Source organism: Numida meleagris, chromosome 1 (assembly GCF_002078875.1).
Source record: "Numida meleagris isolate 19003 breed g44 Domestic line chromosome 1, NumMel1.0, whole genome shotgun sequence".
NCBI lineage: Eukaryota > Metazoa > Chordata > Aves > Galliformes > Numididae > Numida > Numida meleagris.
This window is the reverse complement of record NC_034409.1, coordinates 181419173-181440688: the sequence shown is the minus strand read 5'-3', so window position 1 is coordinate 181440688 and position 21516 is coordinate 181419173. Positions and strand designations below refer to the sequence as shown.

At 36.1% G+C, this 21516-nt stretch overlaps 1 protein-coding gene across 6 annotated transcripts in view; it reads left to right on the top strand.

The window, feature by feature from the left end:
• The window catches only part of CNTN5 (contactin 5), a 636498-nt gene that overhangs the window by 595364 nt on the left and 19618 nt on the right, over positions 1 to 21516 (top strand). For all 6 annotated transcript variants that reach the window (XM_021381356.1, XM_021381346.1, XM_021381363.1 and 3 more), the window contains 2 exons: positions 11537 to 11607; positions 14612 to 14846. In XM_021381356.1, coding sequence (XP_021237031.1) covers positions 11537 to 11607; positions 14612 to 14846 — 306 coding nt within the window. The remainder of the gene's footprint in view (positions 1 to 11536; positions 11608 to 14611; positions 14847 to 21516) is intronic.

The following is a 21516-nucleotide window of genomic DNA, read 5'->3' as shown; positions in this document are numbered from 1 at the left end:
ACGGAGGGCTTGATATGTCAACCAGACCCTACCTGTAGAGAAGTGTGCTGCCTCCCTTGGGCCCAGGTCAGGGACATTAATTAAAAAACATCCTGGTCAAGTTCAACCCTCTGATTACTACCCTTTACAGATAGTTCAAGCCGGAAGTGACAAAGTCACTCAGAGAAGCTTGAGGGCTATCAAAAGGGAGTTTAGGGTTAGGGTTGATACAGCAAGAGTACTGGTGGTGTTTTCTTCTATCCCTTCAGTGCTAGTGAAGGATACTGGGAGGACCAGGAAAACCCATCTCATAAATACATGGCAGAGAGGCTGGTGTAATTGAAGGAAATTTGTTTTTTTTTCAACCATGGAGTGGTTCACTTGGCTCCTGGCCTGATGACTGCAGATGTGTCTCACCTGTCTCAAAGGTGGACATGGATCCTAGCCCAGGAGCCAGCAGGGCTTGTTGAGAGGGCTTTAAAGTAGGTATGAAATGTGAAGGGGTTAAAACGAGGCTAGCTAGAGAAGAGCCTGGGGGAACAATGATGAGTTTAAGGGTGAGGCAAATGTCTCAGCTGAAGTGCATCTACACTAATGCATGTAGCATGTGCAACAAACAGGAGGAGCTGGAAGCCATGATGCAGTAGGCAAACTATGACTTAGTTGCCATTACAGAAACATGGTGGGATCACTCCCACAGCTGGCGCGCTGCAATGGATGACTATAAGCTCTTCACAAGGGATAGGCAAGGAAGGATGGGTGGGGGCATAGATCTCCATATTAGAGAGTGTTTTGATACTTTTGAGCTCAGGGCTAGGAATGATAAGGTTGAGTCTCTATGGGTAAGGATCTCTATGGATAAGGTTCTTTTCATCTATCTTCAAAAATCAGAGCAATTATCCTCGATGTAGAATAAACCTAGAACCTAGAATAAACCCCCCACAATTCAAGTGGAAACAGAGACCTGCTCCGCCTGGCCTATCACAAGCCCATCAGGCCGGATGAGATCTACCTGAGCGTGCTGAGGGAGCTGGTGGAGGTGACTGCCAAACTGCTTTCTACCATCTATCAATGGTCCTGGTCCTGTTATGGAACAGATCATCCTGAGTGAGATTACACAGCACATGCATGACATCTTGGGATCAGGGCCAGTCAGTGTGGATTCATGAAAGGCAGATCCTGCTTAACGAGCCTAATTTCCTTCTATGATCAAGTGACCCACCTGGTGGATGAGGGAAAGGCTGTCAATGTAGTCTACCTAGACTTCAGCAAAGCCTTTTACACTGTCTCCCAGTGTTCTCCTGGGAAAACTGGTACCCCGTGGCTTGGACAGGTATACTCTTTGCTGGGTAAAGAACTGGCTGGAGGGCTGTGTCCAGAGAATTATGATGAATGGATTGAAATTCAGCTGGCAATCAATCATGAGTGGTGTTCCCCAGGGGTCAGTACTGGGGCCTATTCTGTGTAATATCTTCACTGATATTTATTATCAGTCTCACCTCTGTGCCAGGAAAGATCATGGCGCAGATCCTCTTGGAAGCCTTTCCAACCTTGGTGATTCTGTGATTCTATGATTCTGCCTTATGCTTCATCCTTCTCTTTTAAGCCTTTGCTGCCTACCTTCTGACATGCTTCCACTGATCATGAATTGCAGGGTCCTCTTCATGCCCTTCATGCAACTGCTCACAAGCAGCCTCTTCCCCACTACCTCTCATAGCTTCTTTCCTTGAAGATACATTGAATCCTTTTTTCAGCAAGGTAGAGAAGCCATGGGAATCTGCTTAATTTGAAATATCTTGTACTCTCCATGTCACTTTGCCATGCATATTCTCTCATTTTAAACTTAGAGAAATTTCATTAAATTTCTGACTGAGATGATAGATGGGAGCCTAGAGAAAAGTATCCTGCTTGGTTCTCTTGAAAATTGCAATGGACTCTGAAAGCCAGGCATCGCTGACAGCAACTGAAGCAGAATGAACAAATGGTTTCAGAAGGACTGGGAAACTGAGAAAAATCACTAGGTAGATAAAGAGAGACACAGTCTGAAAGGCAGAAAGAGATGGAGGCAGGGTTTAAACCAAGCCTTGGAAGAGACCTCCATCTCTGGACATTTTCAAAATATTCTCCATTGCTAGTTGTATGCCTCTTTGTTATTTAGGAGGCCTTTTGAGAAGTTTGATTTTGTTTTGATTCTTTTTCAACTGAATAATTTGTCAGTAGTTTATTAATCATTCTGAATAGATGACTGCCAAATTCAAAGATTCCACTTAAATTGGAAGTATAAAATTGGTTATAGTAATAAAGAGTCCAAATGAATATGGCAATTGCATTGCACTATTTTCTGTCTTCTCATAAGAGATTACAAACATTAAAAGTAGCAATGCCAAAACATGCCCACCTCTCTTAGTCTGAAATAAAAATCCTTATTTTTTAAAACAAGTTAATCTTGTTGCCTCAGATGCATAGTTCACAGATCTTTGTACAACTACCCATAAGCAGTCACAACAGAGTATTCAGACTGATTTATTCGACAGAACCACAGAAGCAACTACATCATTAAGTCTGGAAGGAATCTTAGGAAGTCTCTAATCCAACCTCCTCCTCAAAGCTGAAAAAACTTGTTTCAGATTATTTACTCAGAGCTTTGCCCAATTAAGGCTTTGAAACTTTTAAGAATGGAGACTGCATATGCTCTCTGGGCAACCTATGCCTCATTCATCTCATTGGGAATTGTTTTCCAATATATTCAGTCAGAACTCTCCCCGCTTATGCCCACTGTTTCTTGCCTTCCCACTCTACCGCTGTGAAAATCCCAGCATCATTTTCACCATTGACCTATCCATGGGCACATGGGACTGCTGTGTGATCGCTGAAGGTGTCTGCTCCAAGCTGAGCAAGCCCAGTTCCCCTGACCTCCCCTCACAGGACAAGGGCTCTTGCCCTCACCCAAAAGCTCTCCATAGTTGACCAATATCTTTCTCAATCTGTGGCACCCAAAAGTGGATGCAGTATTTCAGATGAAGTCTAACAGAACTATCTTCAGTTTTAATAAGGCATATTTATTTTTCCTCCTTTAAATGACTTCAGAGTTATTAGCTGGTAACAGAGATGCAATGGCAGAACTGTATCACAGTCATCTGATTCCCATTCATGATCATTGAACAGTGTTTCCTTTCCAATTCTCCCCCTCATTTTCTGCAAGCTTTTTACATTATGAAACTTAATATCTTTTCAACATATACTTTTATAGCATGAGCTTCAGATAGTGTATACTTTGTTAGGAGAAAATGAAGAAAAGGAAAATGAGTTTCAAAAACGAAAAAAAAAAAATCTTATTCCTCCACCATTACCCTTTCCATGATTTTGAACCATATGCAGCATTGGCAGTGAAAATTCTGCTGGACCCAAATGTTCGAGTTACTTCTTTGTTTATTCAGGTAGTACATATCAGAAAGGAGACATCCATTCTGGAAAAGGCTTATGCTGTAGTAGGTTGCACCCCTGGTATTTTGTTCTTTCAGATTTATGAATATTTCCCTGATTTTTAAAGGATAGTTCAGGATTTCAATCCACCAGAGGTATATAAAATGTGAATGAATGTTTTGCTCACAAACAAGTTAGAGAATGTCAGATTGTTATCCAGCTATCATGTTTTTAGGATCCTTGTTCTTCTTTCCCTATTTTTACCAAAAAAAAGTCTGTATTTACCAAAACATATTCCAGTGACTCTAGTGAAGATCTTCGTGCACATCCATTTTTAATATTCCTTTGAACAATAATTACAGTTTTACCTCTATAAAAATTAATTAATACATCATGCTTTTGATTAGGAAAAAAATTGGGAACAGATGAAGCATGCATTCTGCAGTGGGTTTTTTTGGCCCAGTGATTAGTATTCTTTTCTGGGTAATGCTCCACTATTGCTGCCATCTGGAGAAACAGTCTTTAACAAAAGTAGTAATAATTTATATTCAAGTAACACAGGACCTCCTGACAAACAGACCTATAACTGATAATAATGCAGGTCTTCTCAAATGAAAGGTCAGTAACATATTAGTTCAAACAGGAAAAGGCCACACTCAATGTTTACCTGCACTTTCAGCCTTCCAGGTAGAAATATTTTTTTTCATTTTTTTTTTACCAGAGTTTCAGCTGCACAAGTGTCACATTAGAATGAAGCGTCTTGTAGTGTGACATTGAATTCCAGACAGGTGCCACTAAAACAACTTAACAGCCTTCGGAGAAATTGAAGTTGAGTTTATTTGGTGTGCCTGTTTAGCACAGTGTGATACAGCAGAAGTTAGCTGCCATCACCTCAATCTCAAAAGACCCTTATTTAATGAAACCCTTTGGATTCTGTTTCAGCTGTGAGCTGGTTTTTTTGTGTGTTTTCTTGTTAGTGAAATGGTTTCTCACTTCTATTCTGCAGAAGTAGTGAGAAGACACTGCTCGTAACTAATAAGATAAAACTGGCCAATTTGTTGGAAACTATGAAGAGTTGTAAAGCAATAACAATAACACAATAGACTCTGCTTTAAACCAAAAGCAAGGAAAACAACAGCTAACAAAACCAAGAAAATAAAAAAATATATCAATCTGTTATGCATGTAATTCTTTACCAAATGGAATGCTGTTTATAAATCTCTATGGCATTCTTGAAATGCCAGAGGCTTCATGATTTGCTTCAATCAGGAATCTGCTTTTTCCTGGTTTCTAGCTATTCCTGAAGTCCAAGAGATGCCTTGGGTCTTAAATCTTGTCTATCTCTGTTCTCTGAGACAATTCTCTGAGACAGTTCTGTCAGTGTGAATTGACATCTTTGTGGCTGTTTTCAAATAACAAAGTCAAAGAGAAAGGAAAGTTAATAGCAGTTTTCATTGGATTTCATATATGGTTTTCCAAATTAGGACATTAATATCTTTGTGTACTACTCAGTTCTGTATTCTTTCTCAGAATATCTCTATTCGTCGTTTTTTTTATCTGAAAGCTTCAAGGTAAAACCTTTACTAATATGGGCTTCAGTTCCAACATCACAGATCTGAAATCTTAATAGAGTGCATGTGTGAGGACATTATTCTTTAGAAGGAATATGGTATCAATCTCCTCCTCATGACCTAGAAGACTAACCTGGCCCTTTGCAATGATGTTAGACGTGCTCTGCAAGTAAAAAAGGCAGGATGCACTGGAAAATCTCCAGAAATATCAGTCTCCCAGCAGAGAAGGTGAGCATGGATCATGCTCAGAGGAGAGCCATGATCCACAGAGGTGAATGATAGTTGCATAGAGAACCCACAGAGGTAGCAAATGTGTAATTCTGTTGCCATTATTTTATACTTAAGTGGAAATCAGCATCTTTAATTTAATGTCATCTTCTAATTTGGCCAGAGACTAAAGTTTTTTTTCACCCCCCACACCTCACTTTATCACTTCTTCCCCAAGATAGTGACATTTTATACCAGTCCATTATCTAAAATACCCATGGAAGCAATGCTTGGGATTGTGCAAAGAAATCATCAGAGTAATAAACAGGTTTTCACTTGCTTTAATTTTTTAATTAAACCCTAATCTTATTACTTAGATCACATTTAGTTAACATGATAACTTTTCATATCTACTTTCATTGGAATGGATAATACTGCAATTTTCTGGCACATCTAACTTATAGCCAGCTGCTGCATTTCTGTCACTTGTAGCCTTGATACATATTTTACAGGTCCACAAGGTGAACAGAGCCAGTAACATGAATTTAGACATGTCTGGCATTCCACTACGGCAGTCGGGCATTTGAAGCCTGGGGGCAAAGCATCAATTACATTATCTATTCATGGGGAAACATGGAGAGAGGGAAATTGAGTAGAATCAAAGTTTAACCTGCTAATCAGACATGAAGACTTGATTTTATGAGGTAACAATATAATGCACTCAATTAGTACCAGATTGTGAGCAGAATTTATTTTTAATAAGTCCTTATATTTCATTAAGCCACACTTATTCTCAGCTAATATTTCTTTGTATTATAACAAGGAAAACGTGTCCTGACAACAACACATTTTAGGCTGGTTTTGTTTTAAGGGATTTTTGTTGCTGATGGTGGTCAGGTTTTGGATTTTATTTTTTATAGACGTGCAAAATAAGTTTCCACTTTTGCCATTATCATAATTATTTTTGTTCTATTCTTAACATTAGGACATTATTTCATGAGCAACTGAAGTCATTTCATAAAAATGACCTCCACAGGGAAAAACAAATGAAGAAGATAACATAGTCAATTGTTGACTGCATGTTTAAATTTGAAACTAGCATACTGCTTACATGTAATACTGCAGGCCTAAATTAATATGCATCATATTGACAAAGAGTCCACATAGTAGTGCTGTTAGAAAACATAACAGGAAAGCTGACATATATGGAACGGCATTTGAGATTTCAGACCCATGGGTGGTAATGTGGAGGATATTCAGAGTGCATCCTGCAGCCATGTGTGACTATCAGTGGAAAGAATTAAATCCTGTCTCCTCCTAAATTACAAGTATTAAAAATAAAGAGGAAAATGTTAACAGAAGAAATGCAGATCCTGAGACCAGTTGGGGTGTTTCCAATAGCAGAATGCAGTTCGTCATCTGCTGCAGAGGGCCTGGCACATTTTACATTTCACTCCTGATCAGCTGAGATATGAAATATTTCCTGGGAGTGCAAGAACTTGAAGGTTGGTCTTTCACACATGGAAAGGGTTTTCACTTATCATCTCTCTGTTTCCCAGGTGTACACTGAAGGATATATACATATATATATATGCATACAAAGGAAAACAACTGGAAAGAAAAATGTGATGTTGCTTTGATTTTCACCTTAGGAATCTCTGTCAAGCTGGTGACAAACCTCTTTACACCCTCATACCTTTTCCACAGCTAATATTTGTTTTTCAAATTGCATCAGTATGTTAAAAGATATAAGCAGCTTTGAAATAAATAAATAATAATAGTAACTACATCTTGAGCAAACTTTTTCTTGAGCACTAAAGTCAAGTTTAATAATTCCAACTCCTCAGAAGTGTGGCAAGATCAGCATTTTGTTTTCTTTTTGCTTTATTTGACAAAATGTTTCAGAAATTATACAAAATGTTTTTAAAAATCCACATGGAATATATCTTCATGAATATAGGATACAAGTAGAATGAGAAAGATGTTTTGATTAAAATATGGAGCTGTGACTTGAGAAATCTGGACTCAGTTTCTTATCAGAAACTTCTCTGTCAATTGAGCAGGTGGTGTTAGCGTTTCTTACCGGGAAAAAAAGGGGAGTAGTTGGGCACTTGCTTCTCTTTGTTTTCCCTCTATCTCACCTACCCAGACTGTAATAGTGAATGATAGAAACTAAATCTATCTACATGTTTCTACAACAATACTATAAACTATAATCTTGGCTGCCAAATACTTCTGTTCTACGCAAAAATTAAAACACAAATTTAAATATCTGTTGTTTCTGTTTGTAATAATCAGAGCACACAAAAAGGTAAAAAAGACACCCAAGATTTCATTGGAAAACAGACAAAAGAAACACTTTAAAATGGTTAATTATTAATTCAGGGACAATATTTATTTAAAATTTCTTTACAATACCAGAATGTTAAAAAGTGGATGAACTGTTTTTCAAATACATTCAGGTTTTCCAGGTTCAGTGTGGTGCTTTACTTTCCTTTCTAGAAGAAAAGGAAGCTACAGCTCGAGCAGTGTAAAAATATTTTCAATTCATCCACTGACGTAAAAAAAAAGGGGGAAAATAAGACTAATTTTAATTTTCAAATTAATTATTTCCAAATTTTCTTGATAACCTTTAGCAATTAGAAATAACAATTATGAAAATTTAAAAAAATTCTGACAATTTGAAATAAAATATTTTCCTTTCTCTTCACAGTTTTCATTTTCTCACTTTTTGAAATGAAACTGAACAAAAATTCAAGTTATACCTTTTAAAGTAAAAATAGAAACGTTTCACTAAGCGTTAAATCATTTTCGATATTTTGGACTAAAGTGACTAGACAAAATCTCTGAAAAGGCCATCTTTACCAGAATCTTCACTTTTCAGTTAAAGAACCAAAAATTAAGTAGCTGTTCAAAGTGAAGAAAGAGGAATTTTTAAAATTCTGAACACAAAACCTAATATAAACACCTCATAGAAAAGACCAATTTTCAAAATGTTGAACACAGTAGAGCACTAGAAGGAAAGCTATTTTCTAGCCCAAATGTTATGATTCCACATTTATAGTATCATCTATCCCCTCCAAAAGTTCCCCATCCTTTACATTTAAACACAAATTTATTATATATAGGTGGCATTACTAGAGATTTTTAGCACTTAACCTCTGCTCTTCAACACAAAGCCCTCAGCAATATCTTCAGTGTATACATTTTTTCCTTAATAAAAACCATCACTTTTCATATTTATGTGATTTGTAATGATAAAATACACACAAATTATATAACAATTGTCCAGTTCTAAGGCTTTGTACATAAGCCTTACTATTTCTAAATGTATATTTTACTATATTGTCAAAGGCTTCTTTAGAGTGGGTGAGGTTTACATTCCTTATGCCTGCTCTTAAAGAAAACATTTAAAGTTTATTTTTGTTATCCAAGGGGACAGAGAGAGAATCCAAGTCTGTTGGGTTTTACTTCCATTTTCAGCATACCACAATACTTCCATGAAAATGGCAGTTCTTTAAGAAACAAATACTGTTGTTTCCATTCACTTCAAACTTTGCCAAAGTTGTTTCCATTTTCTTGTTTGCTTTACTTGAGTGAAGGTTTAAATGTCAATGTGTGATCATGTACAACCACTGTCAGTCACATTTTCTATGACCCACATCTACTCACCATGTCTGCCAAACTTTCAGAGCATTGCATCACTGGAACAATGCAGAAACACAAGTTTGTGTTTTGCTCCCAATCCCAACAGTAGCTGAAGAAATAAAAGAAAAAAAAAAAGAGAGTTGACTTGCTCTTACTGTTTAAGACTAAAGCAGAAGAAAAACAATACTATAGGTGATCAACACAGGGACTTATGACAAAGCTTTAAAATAATTGGAGACATATAACCAAGCTAAGCATAGTCACATTTGGTGGTCTTAAGTACCAGTGTTAAGCCAAGGGGTGATTCGTTTCCCCATAGGTGACATTCTTTTATCTTATTAAATGAGATGTATTAGCACAGCAAAGAGCTGCTTGTTACTAGTTGAGGTTATATTTATTCAGAAGACACAATGTTAAAATTCTGAGTTTTGTGAGAGACATTAAGAACAAAGGTGTAATGTCATTGTCCCTCAGGTGTATGGACCCTGTGTCTGGGGACAAAGTTCAGAAATTACATCTGTTTTTCTGGTGCAAGTGTTTCTCCATGTGTGCCATTGCTGAGAATTAACAATGTAAAGATTTGGAAGTCATTAATTGTATGGCAGTAAACAGGTTCTGAGTGAGAAAATTCAGATGTAAGATTGATATAAAAGTGATGTTGCTGAAACGGTTGATGATAGACAACCTCAGGGTCTGGCATAAATGTTTTCTTTTAATACTCTTCTTCACTGATTTCAAAATGTTCTCCTCTAACTGTAAATAATCTGCTTTGGTGCAGTGCAGAGGAAATTTATTCCTTTGACACATTTATTCTTTTAATGGTTATTCATTTAAGAGTTTTGCTGCTCGAATGTACATTTTAGTTTAGTGCAAAAGAAATCCATCATTTTGACAGTTTTATTCTTTTAACATTTATTCATTTAAATAGGGCTTCAGTCTGCAATGCTTTTAACAGGAAAACTCTAGAAAGAGGACAATGCTTGTTAAATAAGTCCATCATGTTAGATGCTTCAAAGGAGTACAGCATTTTCTCTTACTAATAATATGGCATCTACATAAACACTGCATTCATCTTTATATAACCAAAAATAAATCATAGAAAGGCAAGAGAAAATGGATGCTAAACACGACTTAAATATTTTCCATTAGAGATGGTATGATAGTTTATACATTCTGTTTAATTGATAGATTATTGTTCTCCATCTTTTTTATAGAATGATCATCCCAGTAAAGCACAGTTTATATTCTTTTTTATTAAAATTATTGTTGTTATGCCAGAGGGAAAATCCTCACACTTCAATACTGTGTAATACGATTTCTGAAGGCAACATTTTATTAAAATATGTAAAGACTGAGTTTCAGTTTAACCTTGTTCATGTCTCCAGTCAGTATAATAAGATAAATCCTTGCCATTGCTTAGACAACTACCTTAGGAAGGATGGATCTCCTCAAAGCTCTGCATTCACTGGAGATGGGCCTGGACTTCTTGCTCAGAATGGTGCAATAAGATAATATTAGAAACATATGTGTAACCAGTTTCTCACTCTTACCACATTTCCAGCAGCGTGCATCAGAAGCAATTCATAAACTTGGGGAAATTGCATTAGTTATGAGAAAAAAAGAAAAAAAGAAAAAAAAACAGAAACAGAACTGAACTTATGTTCTTTAAAAGGGAGATTATAGTTTAAAGACTTCAGATTAATTCTGAAGTTTATGGGGAATTTCAGGATCTAGTAACAACTGCACTTTCATTGAACTTGTTAATGTTTGAGATGGGAAATAGAGAGGGTGGTGTACATTCATTCAAATCTGTTTTTCTTTGTATAGTTCAATGGCACCATGTTACTCCATAAATAAGCTCAACAGCATGTAATAAGGCCTTAGCAGTTCTACCAATGATCTATGTACTACTGTAAGGAAGAAAACAGGAAGGTTATATCTTATGGCATCTTTAATCAAATACAGAATGCAAGCACTACATGCTCACAGTAAATAAACTTAGGACATTTGTCATTTTTGGAGCTTCATTAGGTATACTACATAAGAGAAAAAATATATTTAATTCTAATAGAATAACTAAAATTTTTGAAGATTTACTGACTATGGTAACCTGTAGGTGGCCTTAATTTTTAAAGAACTATGTATTGTACCATTTCCAGTATTTTGAAAGAAAGAATAAGGGCTGTTTAAGGAAGCTAACTAAAATATCTGAAAATTAGCTCCCTGATAAAGCATAAAAGAATATATTTAAAAGAACCAAAATATTCTAAATCACTAAAGAGCTGGGGCATAGTAGAGATATCTTAATTACTTCCTAACATTTTTCCTGAACTCTGAAAAGTGGCAGGTTCCCTGGTATTTGATTTTTAAAATCTTTTTTTAAAAAAGTACAAATGCTAATAAGATAAATTTTGTTTTATCTCTCAGATGATATACGTACACTGAAATTTTGACTAAACTGCAGAAGAAACAGTGCTTAAGCGACTTCTTATTTCAGTATAATTTTTCTTCTCAGTTTATGTTTTGTTCGAGTTTATAATCACTCAATTGATTATGGAATTCCATGAAATGAAATGAGCAAAATTACCACAGTGTTCTATGTTTTTCTGTTCTGATTTAACAGCCTCACGTCTTCTGCAACAATTTATTACTGAAGGGAAAACTTCAGTAACTTGGACATTCTGATTTTTTTTCCTTTTTGCTCACAGTTCCAAAGACACCTCCAGCTAATGTAAGTGGCAGAAGTGGAAGGCGACATGAATTAGTAATAGCATGGGAGGTAAGGGACTTTTCTGTTTAAAAGTCTTGTTTCATGTTTACCTCTTTGGGAACAAAGTAAACAGTACTGTATTGGGGTTTCCTAATGGTAAATATTGACAAGATATAATACAAAATAGTGTTCATTCTAAGGTTTCTAAATTAAACTGCATTTTAATGTGGTTTGAGGGTACTGCAGTGAATCTGTTTCCCTTAGAGGCAGCTCCAAAGTTGCCCTAATTCATCAGACATTTCTTCCAGATGCTTAGGTAGAATTGATATATATATATATATTATCATAAGTGAATGCTACATAGATTAAATAATAGCTAAAGGAAGAGAAAGAATCTCCCATAACTATGTTTAAATTTAAATTTAAATTAAGGATGAATACATTTTTTGAGGTATTTTGTATAAACAAAATCTAAAGACCTGGGGCAGACTTTTACTTTGAGAGGATATTTGTGATGCAAGATACAACATCTATGTATGAACATGACAATGGGTAATTGGAAGAGTGGAATTTGCTTTCTCTGCTATTATAAATAATGCAATAGAGCAGAAACTTTTTTTAAGGTGTTTTCAGAATGTCTAGATTCATCACAAAGAGTTTCAGAGTAAATATATATATGTATTTATTCTATATTATTAAAAAAAAAAAAAACATAAAATAAAGATAAGGAGTTTCAATGAAAAAAAAAGATGAAACCTGGCTACTTTAGGAGTGATTCAGATCATAAGAGAAATATAGACTTCTAACAAACTACCTAAAGTGAGAAAACTGGGGACATGTGAAGAGGATGTCCTCTGTTACCTCTGTCTTCCCCAATACAAGCTACCTGAGACTTCTAAGACAATACTAATTTCAGGCTGGTTACAATTTTCAGACTATTAACAGCGGTATCTCTCCAAACAGGAGAAAGTATGTAGAATCCCAAACTAAAACCTCAGGTGTCTGGAATTGTATCTGATGTAAACTGGCCTCATTCAAATCCCTTTTATTATATATTAGCATGTATTATTCATGAAAAGTGTGTTTATGGTGTTCCCTAAGTGTCAAGAGGAGGGGCATTCTTTTATAGCTAAGGGATGCAAATTGCCAATAGGGCAGAAGGTGTCAATCCTTCTTCAATGTTTATAATGAACTTGTTGTTTCCTGCAACACTTAGTGTTCTTCCTAATGGTGATGCTTTTCAGCACGCTGTTGTTTCACATACTTATTAAACTGCATAAAGTCATTAATTAAGATAATGAAATGGCATTTCAAGTCTGTCAATCATAAATCATGAAGTGAGTGTATATACATTTTTTAATAGTTTGAAAGATTTCTAACATTTCTAATTTGGACTAGATTACTTTTATAAGTCCCTTCCAACTCAAGCAGTTCTGTGATTCTATGATATTTTAATGGTAGTCACTCAATTTCTTCAAGAAATTATAGAAAAAGCAAAACACAAGATCATGCAATGAGAAATAAGAATTAACCTTGTTACACTGGATAATACTCTGAGTGGTATCAACAACTCAGTACAAACTACCGTGTTTTCTTTCTTAGCCACTGCATTTCTGTAAGGCGCAGCCACAGTGCAAGTTAACATACCAGTACAGGTAACCTGTGCTTTCACAGGACACACAAAAAAGTTTTAATTGGACTTACATAGGCAAAAGGAATTCAAAAAGTACTTTGAAATCTGAAGAGATACTGGGATAGTATGTGGGTTTCTGGGAATTAGGTAAGAATCATCTGTTTAGGCCACTGAATTGTACTCAGCAGGTTCAAGTAAAGTTTTAATCCCCCAACTTATTCACACAATTCATATAGTGTGTTAAGTGCATTTGCACTTAAATCCAGAGGTCCTGCTACTTCCCTTGTACTTCTGTTTTTTGAGGGTTTTGGTTTGATTTGATTTGATTTTGTATGGTGACCATCTACTGTCAAATCCATAAATATTGTGAAGAGTTCCAAGGCTCCTCCTTTCCAACTCACTAGGTTACAAAGTCTGTTTTACTTTTGCCTCCCCTACCTTTGATCTTATCAATTTATTTATTTTTTTTGTATTTTCTTTGGATGAGCAGTGCACAGTTTCAGAAGGCTGAATAGAACCTGGGTTCTGCAAGTGAGTTCCATAGTGATGAGGCATTCATATACAAAGTAGATTGAAGATGATTGTGTCTCCTGTGTCTCTGCTCTGATTTATATGTTCATCCAAATGGAAGGTGGACACTTCAAGATGTGAAATTTTAGGCACCCTTTTTGGCATTTCCCAAGGGTTCATATGCTGACATCTGTTAAACATAATCAAATGACTAACACAGTCTATTGACTTTATAACAACTGTAGGAGTTAATTTAGAATGAAAAATTCCATTTCTTGAGCTGGACACTTAAGATATAGCTTTTGCAATGTTCAGTCTCAACAGATAAATCTCTTTCCCAACTGTCTGCTTATGGCAGGTACGTCCCAATTTAAGTGGTTAATTTCATAGATCCCTGAAATGAGAAAAGCAAATGAGATTTTTTTCTTCATCAAGACTTTTAGTTTGAGAGTTAGGACTAATAGGTTTATTACATCATATCCTAGGCCTCAAATTGAACACCAGAATTAAATTGTTAACGTGACACCCCATTTGGATACATAGATTAGACTGGCATCTAAATCCTAAGAAAGTCTCATTGTACTAAGTGTCACTCACATCATATTTTAGGAACCCTTAAAAAATATGTTGGTCTACACTTGTAACAAAACCACTTGAAGGAACTATTCCATTAATACACCAATGGTTAAGGCATTAATCAGAAAGTGTGAAGTACAAAAGAAGTATCTTTCTGAGACCACAAGGCATCCAGTGGAGAAACACTCTTACAGACTTCTGCTTTGGACGTAATTGTGTATTCAGGCATGATAATTAAAATTCTATAATGCAATTGTAAGAGACCACCCTGACACAAGATAATAGTCAGTCTGAGTGGTTGCTTTCTAAATTAGTAAAACTACATCTAATCATTATCTGAACTTTATTTTTTAGCCAGTATCAGAAGAGTTTCAGAATGGAGAAGGATTCGGATATATTGTAGCATTCAGACCCAATGGAACACGTGGTTGGAAGGAAAAAATGGTGACATCTTCAGATGCCTCAAAGTTTATCTATAGAGATGAAAGCGTTCCACCTCTCACTCCTTTTGAGGTGAAAGTTGGTGTTTACAATAACAAAGGTGATGGTCCCTTCAGCCCGATTGTGGTCATCTGCTCAGCTGAAGGAGGTCAGTTCAATATGCAGTAAAATTGAATTGTATATTTTTATCTATTTCAAGCTATTTTAATATACTGTGTGCTATTATCCTTATGCTTTTTCAATAATAGATTTCAAAATTCTGTGCAGAAGTGTAAAGTACTATTGATCCCATTTTGCAGAGAAGTAGGTGAACTAACTTGCCAGTATTATCCAGCATGCAAGTGACAAAGTGTAGGAATCCATATCAGTCCTAACAGAAACATTTACGTTTGTTTTAATTAAGCTTCATCCCAAATATGGTATCTGTATTCTTAACTGTAAGCTGGGTTGCTCTAAAAAAAAGATGAGCAGAAAAAGGCTGATATTTTCTACTGTATGTGAGGGTCACAATGCCTTTTGATTTGCTAATTGGACAACTGTTCAAAGACTAAATAACTTCACCTGTGTATTTTCATTTCTTATATACTGTGTGTTAGAGGTGCATAGAATGCAAATGTATTCTTATTTTTATTTAATTTTTCTGCTTTTTTCTATATTTATTGCTTTGATAGTATAAATAATTATGCATCTATCTTAATGTCCAATTATTCAATGAGAATTATATGAATAGATCAGAAGAAAAAATGAAAAATATTTCAGGAAAATCACTGTGAAGTGAACTGGATATAACTCTCAAAATATTATCTGAGAAAAGACTTATTTGGGCTAGTCAAAGAAGTTGTTCTGTACTGATAGGAACCAGCATATGTAAATTTTCATTCACACAAGGCATAAGCAAATGTTTTCCATGGGAATACCGTGAGAAGCTCTATTGCTGGAAATCATATTCTCCTGCTTTTCTTTAGTAGTTCTATCTTTAAGAGTTATTCCACTGTCTACTTTTAAGAGAACAAAATCAGTAAGGTACTAGTGGAGACTGGAGGATTTTCATGGTGTCACTGGAAAGCTGTAGTGTCAAGATAATGGCTTTCCATGTGAAGAAAAATGTTAAACATTATGTTTAACTGCATCAGTGGAAAAGGAAAGAGCCACTGATGTCATCTATCTAGACTTCAGTAAGGCCTTTGAAACAGTACCCTACAAAATCCTTCTCTCCAAATTGGAAAGAGATGGGTGGACTGTTCAATGGACGAAGAACTGGCTGCAGGATTCAATCCAGAGTATGGTGGTCTATGGCTCAAAGTCTGAATGGAGATCAGTGACAAGTGGTGTCCCCCAGGGTTCAGTGCTGGTACAAATACTCTCCAGTATTTCCATCAGTGATATTGACAGTGGGGTCTAGTGCACCCTCAGCAAGTTTGCAGATGACACCAAACTGTGGGGTGCGGTTGAAACTCCAGAGCGACAGAATGCCATACAGAGGGACCTAGACAGGTTTGAGCAGTGGGCCCAGGAGAACCTCATGAGGTTCAACAAATCCAAGTGCATGGTCTCGTACCTGGATTGAGGCAACATCCACTACCAATATAAGCTAGGGACAAAAGCATTGAGCACAGCCCTCCCAAAAAACAACCTGGAGGCACTGGTGGATGGCAAGCTGGACAAGAGCCAATAATATGCCCTCGCAGCCCAGTAAAGCCAACCCCATCCTGGGCTGCATCAAAAAAAGCATGGCCAGCAGGTCGAGAGAGATGATCCTGCCTCTCAACTCTGCGCAGGTGAGGCTTCACCCGCAGTACTGCATCCAGATGTGGAGTCCTCAGTACAGAAGAGACATGGACCTGTTGGAACACGTCCAGAGGAGAGCAACAAAAATGCTCCAAGGGATGGAACACCTATCCTACGAGGTCAGGCTGAGAGAGCTGGGGCTGTTCAGCGTGGAGAAGAGAAAGCTCCAGGGAGACCTGATAGCAGCTTTCCAGTATCTAAAGGGGACCTAAAGGAAAGAAGGGTTCAGACTCTTTAGCAGGGTATGCCGTGATAGGAGAAGGGAAAATGGTTTCAAACTTAAATAGTTTGGATAGGTTGGATATAAGGAAGAAGACTTCTACAATAAGGTTGGTGAGGCACTGGTACAGGTTGCCCAGAGATGTGGTGGATGCCCCGACTCTGGAAACATTCAAGACCAGGCTGGACTAGGTTCTGAGCAACCTGATCTAGCTGTGGATATCCCTGTTCATTGAAGGGGAGCTGGACTAGATGACTTTTGGAAGTGCCTTCCAACTCTAAGGATTCTACGATTGTACGATTCTATGATTATTCCATAATAACCGTTAATAAATGTGTAATGTTGAAGGAGAGAGTTGTATTGGAGTGATAATCAACTACTGTTGTCTCGTAGTTATTATGGATGTTGAGACTGCTGTTTTTGCTTAAAACAGCTCCAACAATCTATTTCTGATCCACTGTTTGAATCAGTAGTATCAGATATTCATATTGGTACAAAAACAATTCCATTTTAAAATGTAACATTTGCTCAGTATATTCATGACACTCTTATATTTGACTTCCTTTCATTCTCAATGGTAAATGATACCGTGAAACTGATAGTGATGATTGTGTTATTTAACAATTTCATATTCTAATCAGAAAGTTCAATAAAAAGAGAATCACAGAAAAAAAAAAAAAAAAAAAGGAAGCAAAACTACATATTGTAGCCTACCTTCACACTGTTACCTACTGTGTGTTGTCAAGGCCCAGTTGTGGTGGCTCCAGACTGTGCCTTTCTAATTATACCCTTCTAATTTCAGATAAATTTTACACGACACTGTTATTTGTAAGAAAATTTAACTGCGCAAAGTAGTTTGGATAGTAAATACCACTAATGACCTTATTCTGTCTGTGATAATTAGCAGATTATTTACTGACTCTACTGAGAAGAAACGATGCTACTATAGTCTTGTTTTGGTAAATAATTAAGACACTGTAGAAAAGTTAATCTTAACAAATAGCAATGGATGTAGTCATTAAATAGCAGGAAGCTAGTAAATAAGTTGTAGCTATAAAAATGAGTGTGGAAATGAAAGTGTTTTGGAATGTCTCCCAAGTCAAATGCATAAAATCTACCTGAAATTAATACAGCAAGAAATGCTATGCTTATATGGCAATACACTATGTCAGAGAATTTAGATCCACTAAAGGATACTCAGAGTAAGTAAAAAATGTATATTATGCTTGGACAGTAGTGGTGGACTTAGTGGTGTTAGTCCGATGGACTTGATGAACTTAATTTCTCCGTAGTGAAATACAAGTAATGAAAGGGATAAGAACAAAAAAAGTTTTGCCAAAAAGTGAGATGAGATTATTTTTTTTTTAATTTAATAAACCAGAAAAAAAAAAGAAGTAAATAATATATTAATATTAAAGATAAGGAAAGGACTGTACCATTCATTTTGCATAAAGATCATACTAGTAGAATAGCAAATAAGAATGTGGAAATATACCACTTTTTACATCTGTAGTGAAAAAGTTTGGTACTGTCAATTACTTAGAAACTAAGCCTTTTCTAATTTAAATAGTTCAGACTTTACCATCTACATGTACCAATAAGGAAATTTAATAATGAAATTTAATCTGTTTTTCTTTTCATGACTGCCACTGATGGTGAAAATCAGACCTTTTAATATGCTCAAGGCCATGGGGGAAGATCTTTTCCATCCCAAAGTAATGAAAAAGTGCCACAAATAAATTATTATCAAGAAAATTATTTCTATATATGCACATTAAAAAGTACTTTTACCACCACATCTGGAAAAGCATAACTACAGTATATTGTAAGCCTCACATCAAATCAAGACATAGGAGTAATTTTAAAAGTAGCTACAAATGGAAAATGGTATACATTATGATATCAAACAGAAAGATCACATGAAAAGCAAATAATGTATTAATTTGAATAAAAAATGGATTTCAGATTATCTGGATTACAGTAGAAACATTTATATGATGTGAAATAGTTCTCAAGTTAGGTTGGAAAATAGATAAAATGATATAAAAGCTGTAGATACAGTATGAAACTTATTCGGAAAATGATGATAGGCAAAGGTACTGAAAGGAAAATATAGAGTTGGAAGGCCACTGGCAGAATTTCTTAAAGTTCAGCCTCAGATCATATATATTTAGTATTCAAAATGCTAGCAGAAGAGTATGGTTATGACATTGCTGTTATTACAATGTCATGATACTCTTTTAATGCAGGGAAGGATCTGAATAATACATAGGAAAAATGTGAATTGGAGAACACAGGTAAAAGGAGCACAAACAACATGCAAATGTATATAACAGGAAAATAAACAAGCCTTTCCACTACAAAATGGAAATCTAATAATTGAAACCTCTACTAAATACAACCTCAAATGTTTTAATTCACGTCAGGGCATGATTCCGATAAAACTGTCTCAAAGCTTTGCTACAATCTTATTTAAAGTTCTTGCTGCCTATGTTCAACAAAGAACTCAAGATAGATTCAGAGGTTTAACAAGATCATCAAGAAATGAGGAGAAACTAGAGAGCTTGTTTTGCTTGTCCTAGCAGAAAGTGGCTGCGCTGGATTAAAATGCTGTCTGCAAATTGGAGAAAATATTTGACACGGCAAAGAGCTTTTGAACATAGAATACAACAATGTTACATCAGTTTTAGCAAATAAAACACGGTAGAAATTCTTTGTGCTTTAAGCCAGCTGGACAAAAAAGGTTCACAACTGCACATTTGAACATTCTTGAATGCAACCACACTATTCACCTCCCCCAGAACTCATTGCATTCACACACCTTCCAGGAACCATCCCTGGCTGGGCATATTTTGGGGCAGCACTAATTGGCCCGAGTCAATACTTCACCATGTATCATAAAAACAACATTATGGGAAATTATATATCCACACTCATGCTGGTGTCTTGTCTCCCTGTGCCTGGTTAGCTTGCAAGAATAGATATAAACTGCCAGCACAAAAATAAATAAGAATTAGAATACATGTAGTATAGAAATTGGTGAAAATATATAAGGACATAGTAATAGACTTCTGGGAGAAAGAGGGAACCCAATTGGTCTATGCTAAGCTATGTCTTTTATAAAGGTATTTTTAGCATGGTTGCCACAATGGGAGAAATAGAACAAGTTCAGTTAGCTTCAGTACCTATCTTCTCCTTTGGGCACCTGAAGAAATCATCTTCACAAAAATGAAAGTTTCATAATTTTTATAAACAGTGTAGTGAATACTACTAAAAACTTCTAGATATGAAAAAGAGAGCCCTGAATGGTACAAGATAAAGCCTGAAGACTCTGAGTCTTGCCATGTTTATGTAAAAACTCCTGAGGCACCCCAGATGCACTTCTGTAATACAAGATGCAATGATACTACAGGGAGTTTTTGCTCTTGCTTTGTATGGGTTTGTACTACTTCATTGAGCCAATGGATAACTAAGCTTCTCAGTTATCTGAAAGATAAAGGGCCAAATAAACAGCCCTTGCAGTTTTGTTTTTCATCAGGCCAGACAGTGGATGATATGATATTGAATCAGACTCTTAAGACTGAAGGATTGTTCCGGTTAGGTCCATCCCCCCTTATTTTTCATCCTGAGCCTTTACTTAAATACTTAAAAAATTACCCTTATTTTTTTCATTTAGAAGAAAGAATATGTAATTACACTCTTTTAATTATAGCCTTACACTCATGAAGTAAAGTCCTGAAGATCACTTCATAATGAAAGCTGAGCTCCTCAGAGTTTAGGTGAACCTGAAAATTAATCAGTTGCAATATTAGCTGCACACTACAGCAGATTATTTTTTGCTTCTCTCAGCTGATACATTTGAAAAATTCAGCTTGAGCTGTCTTCACTGAAATGTTAATGATGAAATTCTAATCATGATATGTAAGAGTTTATTAAAAACTCTTTTTATTAATGCTACTGGTATACAAGCCATGCTCTAGACCCATTCACTCTTTATGGTATTTCATGGAGAAGGGAGAGCCATGATAATATGGATATTGGGAACAATGTTCATATGAGAGTGGCATTACAGAAATGGTCTTCAGAAGCTCTACTGCACAACTATGGGTTATTCTATGCTACTAAATATAGGAGGGCCAGGCCAGAGCTCAGCACTGCAGGCCTGATCACCACATCACTTGTGGATATACAAAAAGAGAAAAAGTGAGAAGTCCAAGAGATTAGAACAGTCATCTGATTTTTGTTGTTTTGGTTATCCGTTTTTTAAACTCAAGTCTCTGGTTTTGTGTTTCCTCTTCTGACAACATCTTTTTCCCTTTCTAGCACAAGATACTGGATGCAGTGTTAACCTGCAGGCAGACACGCCATCACAGATCTGGTGGAGTACCCCATCTAGGGACATGCATCCATCAGTCTGAGGGGTGAAACTGAGCATAATGTCTCTTGGCTTTTCCCAGGAATGAAAGCTGGAGGTGCTCTGATTTGGAAGATCTTGCGGCAAATAATTCCACTTTCTTTATCTACAGGATGACACAAGAGGGACTCCTCCTTGTCATTTTCCTTTTGATAAATCTCTTTTGTGTGTTTTTTTTCCTCACAGAAAGGAATTATCTGTCATGGCTCTTTGCTGAAGTCCTAAAATCTTAATACCTTCAATTACTCAGGCTGATATTCTTAACTTAAAATGAAGGTCAGATACTGAATTTAGGGAAGTGTGTAGAAATCTCTTTTGGAGTCAAAATGAGAATTAAACGCACATTATGCAATTGAGCAAGGGGTCCTGACTGCAGTTTCATTCCACAAAAGTATT